The 26960-nt window shown below is 39.6% G+C and overlaps 1 protein-coding gene across 2 annotated transcripts; it reads left to right on the top strand.

Annotated features, from left to right (window-relative positions):
• The first annotated feature begins 7630 nt into the window (after positions 1 to 7630).
• LOC118324581 (sodium- and chloride-dependent taurine transporter-like) lies at positions 7631 to 26345 on the top strand. Of its 2 annotated transcripts, none has more exons than XM_035657003.1 (14): positions 7631 to 7783; positions 12295 to 12524; positions 12623 to 12757; positions 15038 to 15272; positions 15846 to 15978; positions 16671 to 16805; positions 17744 to 17847; positions 17990 to 18114; positions 19578 to 19690; positions 21220 to 21357; positions 21835 to 21937; positions 22798 to 22898; positions 23034 to 23204; positions 24590 to 26345. In XM_035657003.1, the coding sequence occupies exons 2-14, from the start codon at positions 12296 to 12298 to the stop codon at positions 24743 to 24745; spliced, it is 1878 nt and encodes a 625-aa protein (XP_035512896.1). In that variant the 5' UTR covers positions 7631 to 7783; position 12295; the 3' UTR covers positions 24746 to 26345. The 2 variants fall into 2 exon arrangements, with proteins under 2 accessions (XP_035512896.1, XP_035512895.1); XM_035657002.1 differs by lacking the exon at positions 7631 to 7783 and adding an exon at positions 10298 to 10444.
• Positions 26346 to 26960: the final 615 nt, after the last annotated feature.

The raw sequence follows: 26960 nt of genomic DNA, 5'->3' as shown, positions 1-26960 counted from the left end.
TAGTGTTCATCAAGTGCTGTCTCCATATATACCGTGTGTATTAAATACACGTTGCACAGGCTGGCCAATAATTCAGCCTATGGACAGGTTCATGCGATGAGGACAAGGTTATCATTCCATAATAAGATTAATTACATTATATAAAATTTGGTTGTGAAATGCTGAACTGTCCATAGCTGAATATTGGCCAGCCTGTGCAACTGTATTTAAACACAGGTCATAATGACAGCACTTGATGACACTAATATTTTCTGAGGTGGCATGTTGTATAAAATGTTTGAGAAACGCTGTTGTAGCGCCATCATCTGGTCAAACACTCATTTTCTCCAATTTGACCAAAACTATTTATATTCCCATCAACTCCAGGTGTACTGGTAGATCCTCCACTTTGTAACATTTATATGCACTATATAAACATTTAATAAATGATTTTAAAATACACTATCCTGTAAAGATGGCGCCATTTCTCAGTTTATCATCACTTCACCATGGCTGCTTCTTAAAAGAAACACACCTCCTCATGCATTGTGGGAAACAAATAAATCCGTCATTCAGGTCTCTGAATTCATGGGAACATTTTCTGAATAGGGCTGTTTTCCATTTTTCAAATGACTAATTCACAAATCCACAAAGGTGTGATGAAGGTCGGTAAATAGTGAGGCACTGTTACATGTTAGAGGGTGATTTAAAACTGCATGTGTGCATCAGTGTACCTGCCCCATAGTTTATAATTGGCGTCCCTGTGGGCTCCATCACTCTCATTTAAAAGAGTCTTGGAGGTGAAGAAAAAAAGCTGTACGTCACCTTAATGGAGCCCTGAGGTTCAGAACAGCGGGTAAGCTTAAATCCCAAAAGGGAGTATGCTGTGGTGCGGTGCTGCTGTTGGGACACAATCAAGTGCAGTTCAACCGAAACATTAAGGCCATCCTTTAGACAACAAAACCCTTGGCTTCCAGCCCAGTGTCTTGAAGGCTTACATGCTGAAAAAGACAAGAATAAACAACACAATTAGTTATTACCCCAGCAAGCTTCCTATACAAAAGTTTTATGGTTGCTAAGCAACTCGCTGTGGTTTCAGTCTTGGGTGGGAAAGTCCAGTTTAATGGGTTTCAGACTGACATCACATTGCATGGACAAACGGTTATTTATGCTCTGTAGAGGAGGAACTTGTATTTCTCATCATTTATTTAATTTCCTCGGTCACTTTATTCAATTTCCATGGAAACTATGTTTACAAGTCAAACCAGCCTCTTTATGATAGCAGCTTGGTGCCTCAGTTAGTTCCCATTCAACAGCTGTACACCTCCACGTTGGCCCCAAGTCAGAGCGACAGTGAAGCCTGGAAACTGTGAACATTGGAATCAGTTGAAAGCGTGACTTTGTCAGTTAAATTTGACTTTAAAAGGTCAGTTTACACCCAGGCTTTTTTAGCCGTGTTAACAGCACAACTCTAACTTCCACCACGTTGGCCCAGACTGAAATAGCTCAACAACTACTGGACAGATTGAGATGAGATGTTTTGCAGACGTTCATGGTCCCCAGACGATGAAGACTAGGTTGACGCCTTTGTCTTTTGCTAAAGTATTATAATATTTCTACAACTATTCTATGAATTGCCATGAATGTATTCAGGATATCCATGGTGCCCAGATGAAGAAGCAAAGTGAGAAAGCCATTCTCATGTGGCAGTGGGCCTTAGAGCGCCATCTAGTGGGTGTGGAGGTACTGCCAGATGGTTAGATTAAAAGAAAATTGACAAAGCTAGTTATTATCTAAATGCGCTCAAGAATGATAATAAATAAAAAACATCAAATTAAAATGGATAATAAAAATAAATAAACTAAAGACATTTCCATCATCCTAGCGTTTTGTGCTAATTAGAAAATGTTAGCAAACCAAAATGTGATAACATTCAGCTCAAAGCGCTGCTGTGCTGAAATACAGCCCTCACTACCTTGGCTGTAGACTGTTGTTTTCCCCACCTTGATTGCACAACCCTTTTGTTGTCAGTTAACACAAATAAATCTATTTTAGATCTCATGGTCAGTATGTATCTTGGCTAGTAGTAGCCTGTCAAGCAATTAATCACTTTGTCCCTTTGCCCTTTGTGATGCTATTTTCTTGAATAGTTTATAGTTTAAGTAAGCCCTATAATAACTCATAATCAAGGTCTCACATCACTGACATTGTTTTTAATGTCATTCTCAGCTGCCATGAATTACATGATTTAGAAGAGTCACGTGTTCAATGAAACTCATACATCCTGAGGACGCAAAATAATATGACGTTTATTTGAGATTGCGATCGGGGGGAGATCGGTGTACAAAAAAATAAACATGTGTTGACAGATAATTCACAGGTACACATACATTTTCACAATTATGTAAAGCATTTACATGTATGATTGCAAATAGGTATAACCTTTAAAAAAATGTTCAAGTCAAATAGGAGAATTTGTATGAAGCACAGTATCTGAACCTCAAATGTGACCCATGCTGTTTATCAATATTCTTATCTGTTACATATTTTTGATATGCCACACACCCAACACTTTTGATTGCAATTCAAATAAGCATTTCCTTGTCAAATCAACTGCAACATACAGACATGCTTTCAGTTTGAATATTCCCAAGTTGCAGTCTCCTTTACAGAAGACTTATTAAAATAGCTATTTTCATTTTTTTCTCTGTTAAAGTTATGACTCATATTTTTGCCATGTGTCCAGCCCTTAAAAAAACATTTTATGCCCTGATGATTTCCATGTGTTTTTGCAATAAGAAAATCTTGAAGAGGGCAGCAAAGGGTAAAATCTCTTGGCTCTTGACTCATGCCTCTGCGTGACTCATTGAGACTTCACTGTGACTTCTGTCTCCTCATACAGGAATCTGCAAGGGCAGAAATCTACCAGTAAAATGGAGGAAGAGCCTTGTTTTCTTCTTGTTTTTTTAACCTCCTAACAATAAAGGGTTGACCCCTGGGTGTGCAGAATAAATACTGCAGTGACAGACAGGAAAGCTAGTGTGAGGGTAGAGTTTGCTTTCTTTTACTTTCCTTTCACATCCACATCCATCTGATCGTCCTTTCTACCTTATTTTGTCTGTATCATTTAGGTTTTGCTGTTTCATTCTGACCTTTTACTTCAGGTGCTATATGGATGACGTGTACAGAACATGCAGGGCTGTGTCATTCATACCATCTGTCCGCCTGTCTTTCCAGGAACAACATGATCATCTCATGATAATCTTCTATACATAGCTCACATATAGGTTTTCATGAAAATACAAAGATAGAGTACAGTTTTTTTTGTACTTTGTGGTACTTACAGTAATGGTCTGAATACTTTAACCATTGGCGGATCTACAATCTCTTATGCTTACAGGAGCGTATACTTTATTGCTACAATCATCTATACTTTCAACACTACAAAATCAAGTTAGACTACGACATGTGTATTAAATGTGTCAGCCATATGTGTTTTGTTCTGTGACGGACTGACGTGCACATTTGCGACCTTGTCCCTGTGTATTGTTACGTCCTCTCAGGCGACGGAAGACATAACTCACTGCTGCTGTCACTGCCAATATCCTAATTTGCTATTAGTTAGGGATTACCACCTGTGAGAGAGAGAGAGAGAGAGTGGTAAGCCCATACTTAGCCAGAGACTGACCTAATAAACTCTGGTTCTCTCTCTGTCTCCTTCACTACATCTTACACCCGACTTTTACATTTCCATTATTGAACATTAAAAAAAAAGAACAATACTGTAAGATACGACACACACATACAGGTGCATTGATTTTGGTTGTACACTGTAGTTTCAGTCCTAGTTTGGCACCAAAGATACCCATCGTTTACGCTTCATTGGACAGACTTAGGATTTGAGCCGGTGTAATGTAGCCCCAGCCAGCCATTATGTAAGAAATGCCACAGTAAAGACTAAGGACGCACTAAATTGAACGATAGGTGCCCGCCAAGAAGATCTCTTTATAGGATTGTCTGGAAATGAGAAGGGTTAAGCAGCCAATTACTTTTCCCCCACATTTCCACTCTCATGTCATGCAAATACCACGCTGAGGATGCCTATACAGTTTCCTAAACACTGATTGCAGCTTAAGCTTATCAACCAGGAATTCTGTTTATCTCCCTGCTCTGTATGGAGGCTCCTCTTGGAAGTGTGTGACAGTCAGATGCTTACACTTAACATAGCCACGGTAATATGGGATTAAGCCTTACATGCTCCCTTGAAGTATTAGCAGCCAGGACACAGACAAGCAAGTGGGCAGTGGTCTTATTAGTCAGCTTTGTCAAAGACTGTGCAGGCTCTCTGAGAAAGCTGAGTAAATATATCTGACCCATGCATATGCGAATCATAGGAACAATGCATCTGGTGCAGCTTAGGTCCTTTGGATATTGTTTTATGTTTCCGATATATGTCCATCTTCATCCTTTATCTTGTTTGAGTGTTGGTGTATCGTATAGTGCAAAGTAACGCGCCTCCTGAGGTGAGTCACAAGGTTGCCGGTAGAGAACAGGGCCAGCTCTGCAGATGGATACAAACAGCGTCTGCATGTGAGACAGGATTACTCTGTTACCATGTGACTGGTCTGTCCTAAGGTAGACCTCTAACAAAAAAACCAGCTAAATCTATCCCGAACAACAATCTCTGGCCCCCGAACTCTTCAAATGTAAACAATCAGACTTCTGTGAGGAGATGCGTCAAACCTGCTGGGAAGATGACACATCGTCACACTGGTATTAAAAAGTTTTAAAGCTTTACAGAAAGCAGCGAGTTAGTTGAAAAAAAGTTGACAGTACTAAAGGGAGTTATAATTTTGGATATTTGGGCACAGACAGCGATTTAGCTACATACTTTAAATTTAGACATGGAAACATTTGGTCACTGACAGATACAAAGTGATAATGTTTAATTTGCTGATGTTTTCTCTTATTGGTCTACGTCTTTTCTTGTGCTGTTTTACCTTTGTGCTCCAAGAATTAGCTACATTTGTCCAAAAGCCAGATATGGTGGCTATATTGTAACAATAATGTGAAAATAATAGGCCACAGTTAGTTTTTTTATTATAAAGTCGGGCCATAGTTAATAATATCAAGCTACTAGCATGTTAGCTAAAAGTTGAAACAAGTTCAAAAAAGATTTTTAATAATGATTCTCAACTGGCATTTATATGGTGTCATCCATAAGGTCTTCCATAAAACATTGTAGTTTCAGAACTTAAAATTCAGCATAATTTCATTTAACCTAAGTCACAGAGCAGTAAGGTGACACAGTAAAAACAAAATAGAACCTGATTGGTCGCCCACATTCAGGCCCCTGATTGGTGCTTTGCAGGTAGGACATTAGAGCAAAGTTAAAGAATGACTTTGGGGAATAAAAAACAAATGTTAGGGCCACCAAAGTGAAAATAAACGTACACAAAAACACGATAAGAACAATGTGAATATTCTAATGTAACAAACATGATTATGTGAGACTTGTAAAAACTATTATTGTTTCACATGAATTGTTATATAAAGGTGATGATGAAGGTTAGGATGTTTACTCTGTGGGCATGCCTGCTATTGTAGCTTGACACAAGTTGGATAAAGCTCTCTCTCCCCTGTGTGTGTGTTCAGCTACTTTAGATTCAAGGTTGGTTTTTGTCACAGTTACAAACAGTGAGCGTCCAAACTTGCATTTTTTTTTCAGTCACTTTCCTGTTTCCTGGCCATTTTGCCCTCAGGCATCAGAAAGCAGTTGTCCTGCTGACAGAGGTTTTGTTCTCTGCAGGGAGAAACCAACGCTGAAACTCAAGGGGACTGGGTGGTTTTGAAATACACTTTGCTTTACCAAAGTGACATGAGATGTTGCTTTTCAGGCTAATGAGGAAACGTGCAAGTAAAAGAAAACACAGCATAAAATAAGGAACAGAGAATCTGTTCTTCCCTGTAATTTGATTTTTTTTATATATATAATTGCACAATGAAATACTAAATTTCTGGCAAAATATTTTGTCAGAACCTGGTTAATCTCAACATTACAACATCTCAACATGCTTTCACTTCCTGTTTCAGCAACAACAACAACCTAGTTAAAGTTGATCTTGAAGATTTATTTTGATCATGATTGACCTTCTAGTAAACACTCTGTGGTTTGCATTAGTGGACACTATCTTTATACACCTGCAATACATGACATACAAACACATGGCTGTGTCGTCTGTTCGGCATGGCTGATTCTCCAGATTAAGACATTACCACACTACAGTGAACTAAACGCACAAGTCTTGCAGATATAGGAGAAATATTCACATTCATTTGTTTGCCTGTACTCGATAAGGTACTTTACAGATATATTGCAAAATATGCTGTTTGATTAAAATGTTCAAATTATAATTTAAATGAATAAACTGTAAATTTAGCATAAAAAATACCACCACTTTTTTAATGAGAACCAGCGCCATTTTTTTTTATCAGCAGCAGCTTTTACTACTTTTGTAGCCTGTGCTTCCTATTCATTTATATGTGGAACAAAATAAAGAGAACTGGCTACAGCGTTAAAGGCAGCTCTCAGTTCATTACTCATTACTACTTGTGCTGTGTGCATATATTTATTTAATTTCCATTGTTGGATATTTCCTGGGACATTATTTGCATGCTATTTGTGTGCATACAAATAGCATACCGTGCATACGGTAGTAACTGTATGCTTTCATATACAATGTCATATATAATGTAAGACATTTCAAGACATTTCATTGACAGATAAAAATGTGAACCTGCTGCTGGAGATGAAAAGTCAGGAATCACCAAAATCAGTAGATTAATCCTCTGAGGACCATGTATGTGTGTACAAAATATCATCAAATAGTGGTTAAGATATTTAAAATTTCAAACAATCTAAATTCTAAATTTAGTTTTTGATTTTCTATTTGTTGCAATAGCCTATATAGCTATATAAAAAGTTATAAATACATTTTTATTTTACTGTATCAGTACTTTGTAGTTTCATTAGGCTACCCTTATTTATTATTTTGTGACCTGTCTGGTTTAAATAGGTGTTTTACTGGATGATTTTGTTAATAAATGTATAGTAATATAGTTGTCAAATTTGGCATTAGTTAATAAAATAAATGTTAACAGAAAGATCAGAATGATACCATGATTTATAGAGGCTAATTTTACATGGATATGAATAAAGGTGTGCCCCTGCAGAAAGTTTGAAAACCATTTATCAATACTTCAGCCCTTTATTAATGACTTATTAACATCTATACCTGCAGCCTGAGCATTTGTTTTATTATTAACTACTGATAAAGCCATTAGTTACAGCTCATAAAGGCGGCCTCATTAGAAAGTGCTACCAAAATGACTCACATAGAGTCATTTTAGGATTATGCAACTATTTTGGTGTTTTAAAAAAAAAAAAGATTCTCATCATCAGATCAGAGTATGTGTTGAACTATGTGCCAAATGTTGACTAAATGCGCTTTTGCAGGTCATTGGTGAATGTAAATCAAAATGTAAAGCACCATAAGAACATACTAAGGGTGCGATTCATTTGATCAATTACTGTAGTGAGTGAATCAGGTGAAGGTAGACGGAGGGAGGCTGTCGCTTTAAGAAGTTGTTGCATGGAGAAGCTGGTGATTTTCCACTCTAACTGATATTAAACGCGCACCAGCTCGTAGAAACAATGGTCCCAGAGACAAACAGATTAAATTGTTTCACTCAGCGTTAAACCTAGGCTGCAAGGAACAACTGCTTCTTAGTAAAACGAGGGCAGGTAATCCGGCATCTTCTTTACATATCAAATCAGTAAATAAGGTTAATATTGTTTATTAAAAAACTGTATTTAAGAAGTATCCGCTCTTCAACTGTCTTTTTAAGATTATTGTGTTTTTTTTAGAAACATGTTATATATTATATATTATAATATTCTGATGTTGTTCTGTAGACATGTGATGATTAATTTTATTCTCTGATATAAACACATTTCATGTATTTTTCTTCCAACATGATGCTGTGTCCTAATTATTTTCATAATGCTTCCGCAAAAAGAAAAAAAAAAGAGTGAGCTGCGTTTTAACCCTGCTTTAAAAAAAAAATAACTTAAGCAAATAATGTCATAAAAACGCGGGTTTGGCCTTTGAACCCGGTTTCCTATGTTTATAGCTGATAAGACCCTGTTCCTCCTTTCTCTTTGATCATTTTTGGAGGTCTGTTGTGATGCGTTCAGGCGCGCCCCGGCTTCACAGTGACGTGATGTATGTCGTGTGTCTGTGCGTGTGTGTGTGTGTGTGTGTGTGTGTGTGTGAAATATGATTATTATCTTCAGCAGGCTCCAAGCACACCTTCACCATCCACACCCACAAGTCATCCACTCAGTGAATGGATGAATGGATGAGTGAATTAATATTTATGCACCCTTTAGAGGAGAGTCTGTTGAAGGTCTGATTAACTAAGACATTTATCTTATGCTTAGTAGCAGATACTTAACCTACTTCTTCTGTCTCCGCCCCTTCCAGTGTATGATTGATTGACGGGTGTCCTTTAATAACCTCAATCCACCCTCTCAGCAGGATAAAAACTGAAGGGTCACTGTACCTGTTTTTAGCTGCAGGGGCTGAAAACAAAGTCCCCAAGCTGGGAAACTGCAAAATAAGGAGTAGTTTATTCATTTTATTTTACCTAACAGCCTATTGATTATAAAAATTTGACTTTCTTAATTAATAGTTCAGTGTTTTTGTGTGAAATGAGCTCATGATAAAAAAAAGTTTGTTGAAGCTCATTGTATTCAAACTGTCAGCATGTTTTAACATTTTAATAAACTAAAAGTAATTCAAACTCTAAGACATTTTTTCAGTTTTTCCAGTAAATTAAAGGTCCAGTGTGTAGAATTTAGTGAAATCTAGTGGCTCACTTGTTTCACCTTCCCTTTGGTGATTATACACTAATGACAACATAGTTATGAATATTATATTAAATTTCTGCCAATAGATCCCCCTAAATTTCACACACTGGACCTTTTAAGAGATAATGCCGTTTGTTTTTCTAGAACTGTGTTTTCCTAGATTTGTGTTGTACTCCTTAAACGCAACACAGACTTATTCACATGCACACAAATGTTCTCCTCACTTACAACATATCTGAGCACCACAAAGTTGAAGATTTTAAAGCTAAAACTGAGACAAGATACAATAAAACCAAAGCTTATAATGGTTTCTGGAGAAAAAAGTGTCATTATTTTATTTAATTGAAGTGAACAGTGTATTTATAATTCACTAAAATACAGATCCAGTTTTACAGTATGATGTTGCTTTCATTGAACAATAACCAAACCCTTTTCAGTGTCTAAGTTACGAACAAACAATGCAAGGTTTTCTCTTTATTAAAGGGGAACTCTTTTATGAGTTGACTCACATCACACAGACTTTCTTTCTGTTGCAAGCCTCTTTCAAGATACAAACCCTGTGGTCTCTCACACAATACATGAGACAGTGTCTGTCGATAGTTACATATCCAAAATAGTATACAGAGCATGACACAGACCGAAATATGATGGCTTATAATGTCGTGCAAAGCTAAGAGGTGTCAAAGGTGTGTGTGTGTGTGTGTGCTGTGTTTAAATGACAGCTTGTCATCAGCTGATCCTTGTCCCCCATTTGACTGTGCAAATCCTGCAGAGGAATTTATCAGTTTTTAATTGACTCTTGCATGCCACTCTCTGTCCAGCCATTGTGAGCTCTCAAAGAAGTGAATGGTATCTAAACAGACCATGGACGAGCACTAGAGACACATTACCTTATTAGGAGCTGATACTGTACTCGTTTACATTTCCCAGATAACAGACCATGAAAGAATGGTGAACAGTGATTCGAAATGTCCCGCATACCAGAAATTATCACAGCACAAGAGCGAATAAAAATAGTTTTCACACAGAGATGCTTGGAAGTGGCATGGTGATGTTATGAGGGGCTTGTTATGAAACTGTGCTTCATATTTTAGTGTAAAAAAACGGCACTAAAACTCTGAATGCTGCCTTCAGTTCATCTCATTTGTACAAGATCATAATTCAAGACCAACCCTCAGTGTTGGACCAGCCCAGCCTTTCTTTTCCTCTGACTTGTCCTCGGTGTCTCCAGCATGAATAAGTGTTTGTGTTTGTGTGTGCGTGTGTGTGTGTGTGTTGGCTGTGTGTATGTTTGTGGGCAGGGAGTAGTGGGAAGTGGAAATTTACAGTCTCCCATGTTGGTACCTGAGTTGTCTGTCACAGCTAGGCTGCGTCCAATCTCTACTTTGGATTTAATTGTCTTTAGCCAAGGGGCGGGCCCTGCTGTCAGCTCCACTTCTTGTGACCCGTGTCGGCATAAAGGCATTCAGTACAGAGGAATGGTGACAGCTGAGAGAGAAGGACTCTATACATAGTCGCAGCCATGAAGGAAATGTAAGTTTTCTAAACTGCTTTGCCGGAAAGGAGAGTTTAATTTTTTGTATTTGTATGTTAAAAGGTTAAATAAATAGAGGGCCAACTGCCAATAGAGTTCATTGTGACTTTTTGTGATACATGTCTCTGTAGAAAGAGTGATTTCAACTGTACATTAGTTAGGCTTTCTGTAGAAACAATACTGTTCTTTATTTTTATTTTAGGCAATTGGTAGTCAAGTATGTGTGGGCTTAAATCCCAAGGACAGTTTGCCTTAAGTCTTATCTGGCGGGCAGACAGCCTCCTAACACCATGCAGGCAGGTGAAAACATACGCTGAGCAGACCAGAGTCAAAGGGGATAAAGAGAGAGACAGCAAACAGGATGAGAAACAGTGTGTGCAAGAACTGTTCCAGTTATGTAAGAAGGTCTGAGAATGGAAATGTGGTTCAAGTTGACTTGTCATGCATAACAGGAAGAGAGAAATTGCCGAAAACGATGGCACACAGGGGTGGAGGGGTTGTTGTTCAAGTGTTGATTAAGTGAGCAGACACATCGTTCCCGGTAGGAATGTGAGAGCTTTCAGGGTATCTTCTCCTTAAATGTGATTGCTGGTAGAAGTGCAGATTTCTGTGAGGGGAACGTTGTTATTATCACTGTGATAATTGTTATTCTGCTCTGAATTTTCCAGTCATTACTGTCCATTTTTAAAATGTTCCATTTGTTCTTAATGGTTTTACATTTTGTACAAAACTCTTAATACTTTGAAGGGTTGACACTTTTCTGTACAACTTGTTCTTTTGTCAGAGCTTTGATACACAAGTCTAAATTTAAGGGGAAGTATGCGATGTTCTGCAGACTTCTTCCCTTAAAGGAAGAGAACTAGTATCCCAATTAATCTCATATCTTACAATTAATTATAGCTTCCTCATTGTCCCTCGTTTGTTCTTTATTATACGCCAGTGGGGAGCTTAAATCCCATTCAGTCTTGACGTGTCTTACTCAGTTATTCCTGTCCTATAAGGTTTTCTTTTCTCCTCTTTGGCTCATGCCGGGAAATAGGATACCTCCGTCAGTAATAACAAATCCTGTCTTTCTTGGAAAGGAGGTTTACTTTAAGTAAACTTAAGCTGTTGTATCTTCCGGGGAGCAGCCAGGGCTTTGGGAATGCAGAGGGATATCTTCTTCTCTAAATTTGGATTATGCGGGGCTGACTTGTTGCTGATACATTAGCATAAGAAGAAAGCTAAAAGGAAACTTTCCAGCACGGTCTGGCGAGGTCTTAAGGGCGTGTATCATGTCCAAACAGTCCCTTCCTTTTTCCTTCAGTGACAATGTACCCCCTTCTGAGAAGAAAAGCCCCACCCTGAGACTCGATGGAAAACAGAAAACTATAAGTACAGCAAATCAGAAACATTGTTGTCAAAGTGCACACGTTGTCACCAAGATGGTTGTCTGGCAGTTTTTCTTCTTTTTAGTGTAGATGTTTTTCCTTAAAACCAAAATACTCTGATTATTTACAGATTGATTGAATGATTGAGGCAGTTAAAGACAGTGGGCCTTTTCAGTGTTTGACTGCACTGTGAGATGTGTGGTGTTGTGTGGCTGTCACATCAGCGCAAATCAGCTCCCCAAACACTTCTCTAGTCTGAATGACCTCCATGCATCAGTTGTTCAGATTAGCAAGATTAGTGACATAGTACTGTATATCATGTCCTCAGTGGTTACACAGCATGCTGTAACGCAATCAGGAGACTCCCTAATCATCTACCTAATGCTCCTACCTATCCGTCTTATCCCGCTCACCTCTGTCTCTCTCTCTGTTTGTCTTTGTCATCTTACATGTCCTTTCTCTTTTTTTGCCACCCACAGCATGGCACAAAAAGAGAAGCTCCAATGCCTCAAGGACTTTCACAAGGATACCCTGAAACCTTCACCGGGGAAGAGCCCAGGCACGAGGCCTGAGGACGAGGCCGAAGGCAAGGCTCCTCAGAGAGAGAAGTGGGCCAGTAAGCTCGACTTTGTCCTGTCCGTGGCCGGAGGCTTCGTCGGATTAGGAAACGTCTGGCGCTTCCCTTACCTTTGTTATAAAAATGGTGGAGGTAGGCAGCAGACACACACAGCAGATGCCATTGTGTTAAGCCTTTGGCGTAGCAAGAAGATGTCTTACTCTGAGCTGTTTTCTGTATCCATTACCCAGGTGCGTTTCTCATCCCTTACTTCATCTTCCTATTTGGGGGTGGTCTGCCTGTGTTCTTCCTGGAGGTTGCACTGGGCCAGTACACCTCTGAAGGAGGGATCACCTGCTGGGCCAAGCTCTGCCCCATCTTCACTGGTCAGTCCGAGCGTACAAACACTGCACATGCTCACACAGACACAGCAGTAGAGGATGTGTCTCACAGCACACCTGACAAGATCATGTAATATTTAACGCTGAGTAACGCTCATTTACTAAAACAAAAATTCAGCCCTGATTTGCTTCCTTTTTTTTTTTTTACTATATTTTTACTTCACTTTACTTTACTTTATGGAGGTAGAATGATATTAGTATAGGAGTATATTCCAGGTTCTGCTTCAGGTACAGCATAAACATGCACACACACACATTTATGTAAATATGATCACCACATGCTTGATGGTGCTCCAAAACATGAAAAGTCATCCTTGGATTGCAGATTGGGTGTGTATAATGGATTTGATAACTTCTTGGTTACCGTGGAAACAGACTAGCAAACATCAAGTTGCCTAGCAATGGGTACAGTCTCAAACAGCAGGTCTGCAAGATCATTTTTGTTGACACAGAGCTACAGTTTGGATCCACTTGTTTTGTCTCAGTTTATAGGATATTATAAATACTGTAGGTGTGCTGTGCCAGTGTTGTCAGGGTTGGGTTCTCTCAACCGGTCTCTTGACCTGAGATCACGAGGTACTGATACTCCAAGACTCCAGGGCCTCTCATTAGGTGCAGCCCCTCTTACGTTTGAGTGACAGCTGTAGACAAGCACTGAGGCATGGCACCCTCAGCAGCTGCCGTCACACCCTTACTCATGTTCGCACACAGGGCGCAACATGAAAAGAGAGGAAACTGTGCAGCACCGGATCTCTAGCAGCTGCTGATGGTCTCCGCTATTCAATGAGCGCTGAGGCTGCTGTCTGTCCATCTGGCGCAGTCCACAAGTGGCCGCAAAACTGGCCAATCACAACTCTTCCCATTGTACCCCCTTCTGTGTTCACATGTTTTTATCACATGGAGTATTCATGACTTTACTCCCTGCACACCAGCACACAGTGAATACACATACACACCCACCTGTCACAGTATTGACTTGTCTATCAGTTTGCGTTTGGAATGTGGGAACGAGGAGGTCGGGGTGACAGAGATGATGAGTTTAAAAATACTCTTGAGCATTGGAAGAGTACCGGGGATTTCTGTGCACAGGTTCATGACAAAGTCATCTAAAAATAGTGTAAAAACACTAAGGACATTATAACAGTAGATAGCAGAGTCAAGCTTGGGAAGCTAATAAAGAGTTAATTGTTCTTATGTTGCTGTGATAGCTTGTTTTTAAGATTGTTGAGCAGTTTACCCTCACTCAAACAGATTAATTGTGTTTTACTGTCCTCTTCTAGTTGAAAGTCACATCCAGTATCACTGATTCTTTGCTGCCGTTAGAGGGCTATTATCAATACTTTTAATAACTATCTTGTGACAGAGTAGAGCATTGTGTGACTAAATTTAAATTTACTAAATCTAAAAATTGCAGCAAAAAGAATCATAGAGGGGGTGTGGCCTTGTGGCCACCCAGTATATGATGCTGGCGGTAACACCGACCTGAGTGACAGACTGACTACTGCTCAGTGTAGCAGGAGTACAGCTGCTGGTAGTCAGAGCTAACTGAGCTAACCAGCCACAAGCAGCTGCTGTCAAACTCTCTACGCCGCGTTGTAAACATAGAGAGTCTGCCTGGTCACTAGAAGCACATTCATGGCTATTTGTAAAAGTTTCTGTGTGGTTCCTGTGTTGTAACATTAGCTAAGCTAGTGGCTCAAAGAGGCTATCTCTCCAGTGTCTGTGACTACAGCTATATAGCAAGCCACAGTCTGCAGAGTGGAGGAGCGGAGGTTGGTGACAAAAGCTGCTACCACATATGTAACCTGCCTTCAGATCAGCCAATAGCAATAGCCAATTCAATTGCAATAGCCGGGTTTTAACCACTTATAGCAAAATATGTAGAATTCAAATACTTTGTATTAAAATGTTGTGACCCGAATCAATCAACAACACTAGTAAATAAATACCCATATACAAAGGTTTTCAGCATCGGATTTAGTTACTCTGGCAGACATTTCTCTCAGGAGTTGGTGGAGACCAAAAAAGAAGCTAAAAGAGAGAGTGAATATTGGACTTACAACTCCAGATGAATGCTAATGTTGCTCTGTATCTGTGTATGTGTAAATAGCCAACATGTTTACCATTTGAACATGTTGCATGTTTAAACTCTTAGCTATCACAAAGCTTAATTGTAAGATGTGAAGAAAATAGAAATCATAACGCCATCTTGGATGATTTCTTTAGCTGATGTTAAAACTTGCCTTCTTCCCCTCTTCTCTCCAGGTATTGGCTATGCCTCTTTTGTGATCGTATCTCTACTGAACGTCTACTACATCGTGATCTTAGCCTGGGGACTCTACTACCTAGTTCAGTGCTTTCAGCCGGAGCTCCCCTGGGCAAAATGCAAGCAGCCCTGGAACACTGAATTCTGTGTAGAGGACACAGTCCGAAAGAACAAGACCCTGTGGCTGGCAGCCAACATTACCAACTTTACCTCCCCCGTCACCGAGTTCTGGGAGTGAGTAGTTACTGACAGCATGCCTAACACGCACACACACACGTGAATATACCAAAGTAACACTGCCTCTTTATCTTGCTTGTGTAAATGTTTGAACAAGAGCAGTTACTACAAAAGGCAGTTTACTTTCTCTATGGCGGTTTATTATAAACTTTATTTGCACAGCACCTTTCATACATTCACTGCAGCTCTTCAAAGTTTGACTTAAGTTTTCAAACTAAACTGAAATATCAACTGCAAACTTTTTCATGCCCATTTGCTTTGTTTGAATTTGATGACAATTTATCACAACAAACAGCACTAAATCAGATTATGCAGCATTAGACACACAAAGCTTTTCCGAATAGTCTTCTCACCATTCTAGTATATTTAGACTCCGGATAGCAAAACAGCACAGAAAGGCCGAGTCATGTGTCTGTTTGATTTCCACTTTTATTGTCATTTTTATTAGTCTCTCATGGTCACAATCTAGAGATGCCACATGACTCTTTGGGTGTGTTTTGAAAATGTACAAGATAACCTCTTCTGTTTTGAGTCCCACAAACCTCTTTTGTGCCTCTGTATCCTCTGCAGACGGAACGTCCTTAGCATCTCCACTGGGATTGAGGACATAGGGCCCCTCAAGTGGGACCTGGCCCTGTGTCTCCTTGCAGTGTGGGTTATCTGCTTCTTCTGCATCTGGAAGGGAGTCAAGTCCACTGGGAAAGTGAGTGCTGAAGCGTGGACACATCCTGTACTTATTGTGTTGCCTGGATGCTGTTTGGCCTTTACTTTTTACCCCAACAAGTCAGTGACAAAACACTGTTGCTCAGAGAAAACCCACATGCTTGGAAGGCAGTTAATGTGGTTGATTTAAAGACACAAGCCTCTGCTGTCCTAGAAGTTACTTGTTGGCCAGACTCACTGTCGGCTGTAAACAGTTTATTGCTGCTCCTTAGCCCTGCTCTCTGTTTCTGTTAGTGGGACAGAAACTGGGCCAGAGCCAACAGGAGGAACTGTGTGAGGAAGATTATTAACTCTAATAAGAACTATTTGTGGCTTTTGTGTTTTGTTAGTATGCCTTAAAATGTTCACCGTTCATCTTTAATCAGATAACGATTCAGAAAGTGAGGAGCGTGCTTCATGCTCTATTGTGCATGCACTCCATCTCAGATCCTTGTCATGATTAATGTAGGCATCACCTTACCTACTTTTTCTCTTTAAAAATACTTAGGGTAGGGAGGAATTGTTACCAGGTAACAAGAACAGTGTTTATTTTGTCCCGCAGATGGAAAAATAAGAGTTTGAAATGAGAACTTAAAAAGGAAGTAGAGTTTATCCAATTATATCTCAAGTATGATGATGAGTCATAAGTGTGCTGTTCAGTATTTTGGTTAATAATTCATTTTTCATGTCTAGGTGGTGTACATAACAGCAACTTTCCCATTTGTGATGCTGATTGTGCTGTTGGTGCGTGGAGTGACCCTGCCCGGGGCATCTGAAGGGATCAAATTTTACCTTTACCCTGACCTGACCCGCCTACAAGATCCAGAGGTAGGATTTAAGAACTCTTCATCTCCTCTTTTTTTGTAATAAATCCCTTCTCTAACTCCCACTCATATCTTTCACTTTTCTGCCTCCAGCTATTAAAGAAATAGTTTCTCATTTTATGTTAGCTTAGCATAAGACTTTGTCCAAAAGTACCAAAATCCACTGCTGTGCTGGGAGGTGTTGTTACCTTTGTAAGTGATTTGATTAACATCTAAACCAAGCGGACATGTCTCGACTGACTAGCCCCCATGTGTCCTGTGCAAATGCTGAGGTGTTGAAATAAATGAGATTTAACTATGAGAACAGAGTACATCATGTTCATAAGGTTTTAGATAGAATGACTGACATTTCCCCATTATACCTTGCTGAGTCTTTGTAGAAGCCTCTCTAATGTATACATTGTCGTGACTGATTGTAGCTCTTTGTAAAGATCCAGTGTGTAACATTTAGGAGGCTCTATTGGTAGAAATAGAATATAATATGCATAACTATGTGTTCATTAATGTATAATCACCTGAAAATAGAAATCATTGGGTTTTCGTTATCTTAGAATGATTTTATTTTAGTTTCACCGCTCTCATCAGTGTCATTTTCACCTTTTTTTAGTGAAGAAAATCCTAAAACCTACTGTATACTACCTAGTAGATCCACATAGTGGAGCATTTAGAAGTTAAAGAGCCAGATGTTTCCCTCAGGAGTTGGTGGAGACCATAACAGAGCTCAAAAGAGAGTGAATACTGGAGAGCCAGAAACATGACTCCAAATTAATGCTAATGCTGCTTCACATCTGCTGGATATGCTAACCAACTTCTAACAATTTAATGCCATCAGCTTAAAAGATGAGAGCAATCCCTTGTTGCTGACTGTAAGGATAACATTTCAAATTAAGGTTGACCTAATCTAATCTGGAAAACACTGAACCTCTTCCTCTGTCTCCTCAGGTGTGGATTGATGCAGGAACCCAGATTTTCTTCTCCTACGCCATTTGCCTGGGAGCCATGACGTCACTGGGGAGCTACAACAAATACAAATACAACTGCTACAGGTGAGCTGTCTTTCCGCTGGGGGGGGATCGGGACTGTAGTAGTGACAGCAACTCGTGTCAGAGACGGTTGCGTGAAAAGAAAATGGGAACTTCGGTTCCGCCTGTGTTCATTAACAACCTCCATGACATATGTGTGACATAGGGACTGTTTGCTGCTGGGAGCCCTCAACAGCGGTACCAGTTTTGTGTCTGGCTTCGCAATATTTTCCGTCCTGGGCTTCATGGCACAAGAACAAGGGGTGGACATTGCCGATGTGGCAGAGTCAGGTACGAGGGTCCAAGGTGATGGCAGCAGTGATGGTGGGCGCTGCTGCCAAACGAAAGAAAATAAAAAATAGACCTGGAAACTTGAAATTGGAAACTCAAAAGAGTTAGTCAAGCAACAGCAAAGAGGGGAAAAAAGTAATTCAAGTAATTTATTTAAGTCTCGGAAACGATGATGCTGAAATGTAGAGGTATCGGCAATTGCACACTCCTTGAATAAAAGCTTTAAAGAAACAGAATTGTTACCTCAGTTTGAAACATGTTCCACCTCTTCTGAGGACAGATTACATTGTATTGGTCAAGTGCTGTGTGTTGTAGCTACACAATGAACTGTCGTGTTAAAGAGCTCTTGTTCTGGGCCATCATCATTATTACAGGTGTTCAAAGTCCCACATTCAACTTGCTCGTGTCATTTCGTAGCTTTACATCTTTTTGACCAGGGGACATTGCTCAGAAGATTGGCACCGTACTGTTTGTACTCTACTGTATGTGCACTGGCACCCTGAGGTGATATTTCTGACCAGCAGCACTGCACTGTAAGGCCAGTTCTGTTAACAAGCTGTGGATCTCCTGAGGTGGACGCCACCGGTTCTGTTTCTGCCTTCCTTTAAACTCTATGTGGACTTTGAAGGAGATGCGTCTTCTTTCAGCATGCTCGCTCTGTTCAGTTAAAATTAAACTCTTGCTATCTTTGAGACTGCAACTTGAATATAATCATGTGAGATCAAACTACAATTGTATGATAATGACAGTAATTCTGTGATGGCATGCTAGTGTGTACATAGAAGATATTCCATCATATATGAAAACAATGAAAATTCATAAATTACAGCATTTTTTCTAGAGAAATTACCTGTATTTTGCTCAGCTGTTCAACTGAGGCACTAGCTTATGTGATTTCTGACTCTGTCTCATGCTCTTATTATATCCTGCTGAACTGGCTCTTGGCTTTGCTAAAATCCTCATTTGCTTTGTTTAGATTACATTAGATTATTTTATTCCACACAGTAAATATCAGTACAAAGAAATGCCGTTTGGCATCTCACCATCTTGCACACAGTAGCAGTAAGTGCATATACAGACAGTAGTTATATACAGTATAAACAGAAGGTATTTATGTATGTCAGTATGTGCAGTTCGATATGGTGGTTGATATTTGTCCTGCAAATAAACATGAAAAGGACACTAGAGCATGAATAAACACTTTTATTTCCTTAAAGCCACTCAACACATAGAATAGAATAAACATAAAGTTACATTCATCCGACGTCAGTCAGTTGTTGGACATTTTATGGTAGATGATATTTCTTGTAGCTTATTTGCAGTGCCAGACCCCGCTCAGCTTCTCTAGCTCAATCTTTACATTATTTTTCGAATCCCCTCATGTCGTCCAAGCTGAAATCTGATAGAAATGTTAATTCTGTCTCCCGCCCCTTCTCCCCATCCCCACTATGTTCTCCTTCCAGGTCCCGGCTTGGCCTTCATCGCCTACCCTAAAGCTGTGTCCATGATGCCGCTGCCAACCCTCTGGGCCATCCTCTTCTTTATCATGCTGCTGCTTCTGGGCCTTGATAGCCAGGTCAGTATTTTCACAATGACTGTGGTGCCAAGCTATGTACATTTTAATTCGACTCAACTCTATTTATCAGCGAGGGGCAATTCCTGAGGCAGGCATAGTTAAAGAGAACATATGCACAGGACATGTAAAGACAAGACATGATAAACAAAGAGCGGTGGTAGTGCCAATAGGTGTGGAGGTAAGTCCAAGGCGTGATAGAAGGAGGGATAAAACTGGAGTTTAGTTGGCAACCAGCCTCCTGTATGAAGGTAGCCTTCTTCCAGTTAGTCCTAGCTGCAGAGCACGTGTAGGACATAGGTGGGGTCCTGAAGGATGGAGCGGGCTTTCTAGAGCGTTTCCTTTCTGTGCAGTGAGATCAGAGACCGGAGGGATCATACTATGATTTAGGAGCTAGTGTTCACTGTGCTCTGAAGGCGCTTCTTAAGCGAGAATAGAATAGTTACATAGTTACATCAACAGTTAGTTGGTGTACTGCCCTTGAATTGCACACAAACACTTGCCAGGTCCCATGGGTTAGTTGGCCCTTGCCAGCCCCAATGTGTAAAACACATTTAGTGTCTCTCTGATCCACATCTAACGTCTCCAAGGTATCAGATAACTGACAGACAGGAAAAGTAGCCTGTTCCCACAAAGGCATTTTACGAACCACTCTAACCACACTGTGTGAGGATTATAGCCCTTTTAATGCCCTCTAATACCACAAATTAAGTTTTTGGAAGTTGATGGATGTTTGCCAAACATTTAGTTAGGAGAAGAAGTCATTATAATAGCGTGTATGGAAGCCATCTTGCTTTGATAGGAGGCAGATCTTTGATTAAGAGAAGATAATCTAAGCAGACAAAACACAAGTGCGTGCCTGAGGGATTCTCCGGCTATATCACATTTCCTGCCTCCAAGTGTAATTCTACTCCTGTGCTAACTCAGTGCTGCACATGCCCGGCTACTCATCTCAGCCAACTGCAAGATCAGGCCGATGCTCTAAATTTGAGCACATGTAAATGCAGCTATGGCCATGAGAGAAATGGTGCCAATGACAGTGTGTGTGTGTGTGTCTGACCATAAATTTCATGCAGATTTGTAGTCCTGAATGCTATATATTGTTACCATCGCTCACACATACATGCCACTGTTATGTAAGAGGTTTTTGTTTGGTTTTCATGCAACAAAGGCGCATGTTCTTATTGCATAAAGACAGCGTACTTTCATAAATAAGAACAATTTCATAATTTTGTTATGACATTATGTAGCTTATGAGGCAATGTGTAGACACAGGGGAGCGGGAGAGAGACACAGACGGGGAGACGGAGACAGTGATTCACTGTTGTTTTGTTTCTGTTGTGTCTTGGTAGCAACAAACCAGTGCTGCAGAGAGGAGCCCTGTTTAAATTCTCATTACTGCCAAACAAAGACAGCTCTCATTCTCTAATCACTGGATTGTAAAGGCAAAACAAGAGCTGCATGCACACAGAAAGAAACATTGATTTTTTTTTCTTCCTATGAGAACTTAATAGTTGCTTTTGTCTCCACAGTTTGTTGAAGTGGAAGGACAGATCACCTCTATTGTGGATCTATATCCTTCCGTCCTCAGGAAGGGTTACCGACGAGAGATCTTTATAGCTGTGATGTGTTGCATAAGCTATCTCCTGGGACTTGCCATGGTAACAAAAGTAAGTTCACCAACACTCACTTCATAAAGCCTCTGCTCCCTTCACTTTTGCTGCTTATCCTGTTTAGAGAAGGAAAAAGAGAATGTGTATTCGGATCAGCAGCAGCGATAACGCCAAAAACTTTCCACTTGCCTGTTGGCTGCTACATTGTTACGACCAAATATGGCTTCCCACCACCTTCACCACTCACATCCTGTGTGTCTGAATGGAACAATTCGGAATGCCGTTTTCCGTTTAGCAGTTAACCGTGCTTCAATGACGTCTCAGCACCTGTTCAACTCTGCCTCTATTGGTAGGGTGCCAGCATTCTTGTGCACCGCTTTCAACGCCACTGCCCGCCCCCCCCCACACCACACAGAACCACACAGCAGGCTCACCCCCTCTGCTTTGATACCCCATTCTATCTCTGTGACTTTCATTCCCTCCACAAACATCAGAAAGATAATTAATGCAGCTTTCCTTCTTTTCTTTTTTCAGGGTGGCATGTACGTGTTTCAACTCTTTGACTACTATGCAGCCAGTGGTGTGTGCCTTTTGTGGGTTGCATTCTTTGAATGCATTGCTGTAGCCTGGGTTTATGGTAAGTGGAAACGAGTCTATGTGATAGCTTTCTGTAGTGTGTGTCGTTTTTCAAAGTAATGATCCCGAGGGGCACAAATGATCTCTTGGTGGTACACAAAGGTGTCCTTGTGCTTCTTTCAGTAGTAAATATGTTTAACTGTATGCAGGGACGTGGTGAGGGGGGGTTGGGGATGGTGTTGGTCCTGCGCTAGATTGTGATTGGCTATCCAGGGTTGCCTCCCACCAGATTTGATCCAACTATTAATGACAGACAATGATTTAGCCTAATGAGAAAAAGTAACACTAAACCAGCACTATATGTATGTTATTGTGACTGTGAGGCTAAGTATGTTTCCCCAAATAACTCTCCAAAGTTCAGATTAAGGGGTTCAGAATAAACTGTGTACTACACATATCTGAACAGTTCTTCAATGTGTCAGTCCAGGTATTTATAACTGGTTAACACAACACAAGTTCAGTCAATAAAATGACATATTCTCCACTTAATAAAAATAAAAGATTCCCTGAAGTTAGTAAACACAAGATAATTCCTTTAAATGAAAGATAATTTCCATATGTCATCCATAAATAAATGCATAGTTCACTACAGTCAACACAGAAGAAAAGATAAAGGATGACCTAGTGAGCTAATTATAACTGACAAAGCAAGACTGTTTATACTATAAACACTACATGGGACGTAACCCAGTGGAAATATATGCTGCCGTTTAGGGCAGATAACAGAGACAAGGGGCCATAAACCTAATTTCCAAGGGTGGCTATGAAGGTCACTCCATAATAACAAACACGTGATATTCAGGATTTTGACGAACTTGTGCTAGAACTCATTTTGTTCTTTATTCTCTTTGTGTTGGATAGGAGTTGATAATTTCTATGATGGACTTGAGGATATGATTGGCTACAGACCAAACCCATGGATGAAATGGAGCTGGACCATAATCACTCCTGTCCTCTGCATGGTGAGAGATCAGCAGCAGCTTATGAAGTGTCAATTTATTGTGTTGGGCTCATGGACATGTGGCAAATGCTGCTACTTTCAAGGTCACAGAGAGGTGTAAAACTTATACTAAAAGAGGCATGTGTTTGTTTTTCAGGGCTGCTTTGTCTTCTCCCTGGTGAAGTACAAGCCTTTGACCTATAACAAAGTGTATGAGTACCCTGACTGGGCCATCGGTCTGGGCTGGTGTTTGGCTCTGTCCTCCATGATCTGCATCCCCATGGTGATGGTCATCAAGATCTTACAGTCTGAAGGACCCCTGATCGAGGTGAGCTGACTCTTAACCGCTTTTAAAGAAACTGATGGAAATAGTCTGAAATACACTTTGCTTTCTCTCAGAGTTAAATGAAAGGATCGATATCGATATCTCATATCTGTACCGTGACTATGAAGCCAGGAGATTATTAGCTTAGCTTTGTAAACAGCTTAGTCTGGCTACGTCCAAAGGTTACCAGAATGGGGACCACCAATTGCTCCAACGACCAATTATTTGGAAACCCCAGTAGCCCGAAAAATGTCCCATTGGACTAGAAGCCCATTTGTTCGACAACCCATTATCCGAAAAACAAAAGGCCATGCTCTGAAGGCCAGTTTTTCCGAAAATATACTCTTTTGCCCTGAATATTTGTATAATTGGACATGTAGGACAGGACGAAGTCAGGTGACCTTGGTCAGGTAACCTTCGTTACATTGTTAATGTTGTGAAACGGTCGCAGTTTGGTTAGGTTTAGGCACCAAAACTACTTGATTAGGTTTAGGAAAGATCATAAGTGTGTTAGTTAGGTACGTAAGTTGGGGATACCAGAGTATGTATTTTCAGAAAAACTGATATTTGGAGCAATGTGCATTCAGTCCCAGGGGACATTTAATATCTGGGTCAATGAATGAGACAGCAGTGCGCTCATTTTTGGTAGCATTGCTAGCTTGTCTACTTGTACTTGTTGAAAATGCCAGGTTTCTTTATTCTTTCATCTGAATTAGTTTTGACAAATCTTGATTTGAACCATGTAAAAATTATGATCATGGGAGAAACAAAGTAAAGACTTAATAGCTAGCTAAGCAACAGAAGGTCGCTTATGTTTAGCTGATGTTAACATTAGTCTAGAGAAATGTCAAATAATGAAGAGATACAGCTCAGTGCCATTGTTATTAGACAACAAAAGTAATAATCAGTCATTAATTTCTTCTGAGATGTGTCCATTACACCATTTTTAAAATACAAACTCATAAAACAACACCGTCAAACCCCCAGTCAGCTCACACAGCCAATAGGGGTCAGCTGGCAGTAAACATGCTAGCTGATTAGCTCGCTAGCGGTAGTGCTAGCTATCCTACTCCAGTTGGTCACATGACCCTTGCCCTGCAGGTCGTAACGTTCTGTCAAGAGTCAATTCTGCCTTTGCCGTTACCAATGCTGGCAGGCTGTAGCTTCATATTTAGCATACAAACATGACAATGGTATTGATCCTCTCAACTAACTCTTGGAAAGCATATTCCCCAAAATGGTCTATTACTATTATAAACTATTGCTTTAATAAATAGTGAATGGTGTAGCTTGAAATTTATTTGAAACTGTGATAGCTGTCATATTGAGCCTTAAACGGCACCAGTTTGTGATGATCATTATTCTAACTGCTCATTTCCTTTCCTCAGCGGATCAAAGCTGTGGCAGCCCCGGCGAAGTCAGGCGTAAGCTCTCGTCCAAAAGAGTACAACTTGAAGGGCAGCGAGCTGACACAGCCCCTGGATCCAAACGGGAACAATGGCTTGATCAAGCCCACCCACACCATTGTAGAAACAATGATGTGAGCGCTCTCTGTGAGAGGAATAAGATTGATGTGCTTTCTGTGTTAATATCATATTTGCTAACATTGATAATGGTAGGTTTACATTGTCCAATATATTCACGTTAGAGATACTTTGGTTTGATTTCTATGAAGAGAGTTATATATTATTGTTGTAATTTTCTTTCTCTTGTAATTGTTTTTTATTTTTTACTATATCAATATTGTTGATGTTACAATTGTTGTCACTGTAGTTGGCACTGATCTCAGTTTAGGCTGTATTTTGAGATAGAACATGTTCAATGTTTACTACCTTTTGTTGATTCCGGAGAGATGACGAATTTGCTTTTCTTTGGTGTAATAGAAGAAATTCAGTAAACTAAACGAGTAATTAACTGTGTAAAAAGGTAGAAAAAAATGTCTAAACACCCTCACGTGATTGTGGCAGTCTTGTTGCCCAAGATAACGTCTAATCTCTTGTTGTTGTTATTGTTGTTGTTGTTCATCCCTGCAGTGAAAATGAATGTATCACGAGCCGCCCACATCTATCAGAGTACCGTAATGTTGCGTGGCAATATGCAGTGTATAGAGTTAATCTTGCTTGACGTCCTTTAAGTTACAAGTTGAACAAGGCCTTGGCCAAATACTGTGAGAAATGCATTCATCATAAGATCCATCCACAAAATAATAAAAAAGAAAAACAGCTAAGGAAGAGGAAGTAAGGAGAAAAGGGAAGTGGCATTTTTATTAGTATTTGTACACAGCCTGTGTGACTATAATAGTCAGTCCCAGTGCATTTATTGAAACCTCTCTTTGCACTTTATATGTCATTTCACCTTTATTGTAGTATTTGTTTTTATTGTTGCAAGGTATTGCAGTTACATTTGCAACACATTTCAGGAAGAAATATTTTTAGCTTCTAACTTTTTGATATTGTAAACTTTGATATACAGTATCTAGTTGTCTCCTTAAGACAATGACAAAATAGAGTAGACATCTGACAACAAACATTCTGATTCATAATTATTTGTAGGATCTCTTAAAAAGTAAAAGTTTTTTCCTAAAAATCCTAACAGCTCTCCATTGTGCTCATGTCCATAGCAGACATGCTCTGCAGAACTACCACTGGATTCTAGTTTCTAATGTTCAGTTTAGGCATTTGTATTATAGAATTTGAATTGTTTGTAAATCACATATGCCTTTTTGTAACAATTTTATACTGTACATCATATGAACATCATCAATTAATTAATGTTACTGAAAACTCAGCAATTTGTGTTCTAAATATCAATTATATTGTGAGCCTGGATTACATTTTTCAGTGTGCAATATTCGTTGAAGCAATGGCATTCCTCGTTCAAAATGCAGCATCAAATCTAAAATAACCGTTTAAAATGTTCAATAATGCAACAACTTGCACAGTTAAATACAAAATCTGAAGGAATTGTTATCCTGAAGCATGTGCAGGAGCCACCACACCGTACTGTGCTGCTTTGTCCGCAAAATTCTCGTGCTACTTGGAAATTCAAGTGTACCAAAGTATTTTTGTCTCACAGTTGTCCCCTTCGAGATGCACATTGCATCATTTCTATATAAATTACAAATAAACATCTTTTTCTTTGGAACTTTTTGTGTCAATAATTATTTCATTCTTTAAATATATGAATGACTCTGAAGCATTTATTCCTGCAAAGTGGAGAAATGTCCATCTGACACTAAAATATTTATAACCATTAACGTGTCAGATATTTGAGGCTGAAATAATTATTAAGTGATTAACATGTAAGCAACTTTATAATTTAAACTTTCATTGACTGTGTCATTTTGCTGTGTGAATTGGGTACCAATAAAATATTATTGGTAGTGGAAGAAAAAAATGATAGTATTATAGTGTATTATTACTATTTTATACATTATTCCAAGATTTGAACCCCTTTTCTTTTCTAACCCTAAAACAACATTGCCCCAAGATTGGCGAGTAACCCTGTCGTCATCTACTTTTCAACAACTCCTCCATCTGAGTTTTGAGAGATTTTCCCAAATCCCCCTTTGTTACTTTACAGTACCCCTGTAGATTTGGTAGCATATCATAACTGTAATTGGTTTTTCAGAGTATTTCAGTTTTGTTTCCTAATACTGTACCCTGTAGATATCCAGTATTTCAAAAATACTGTATGTCCAATTATCTGTTGCTCCAGGAAGTACTGAAAGGTTTGTTGTATAATAATCATCACTGCATA

Source organism: Morone saxatilis, unplaced genomic scaffold (assembly GCF_004916995.1).
Source record: "Morone saxatilis isolate NCDOM2014 unplaced genomic scaffold, NCSU_SB_2.0 Contig15, whole genome shotgun sequence".
Classification (NCBI taxonomy): domain Eukaryota; kingdom Metazoa; phylum Chordata; class Actinopteri; family Moronidae; genus Morone; species Morone saxatilis.
Note: the sequence above shows the minus strand (reverse complement) of the source record. Positions and strands in the feature narration are given on the sequence as shown.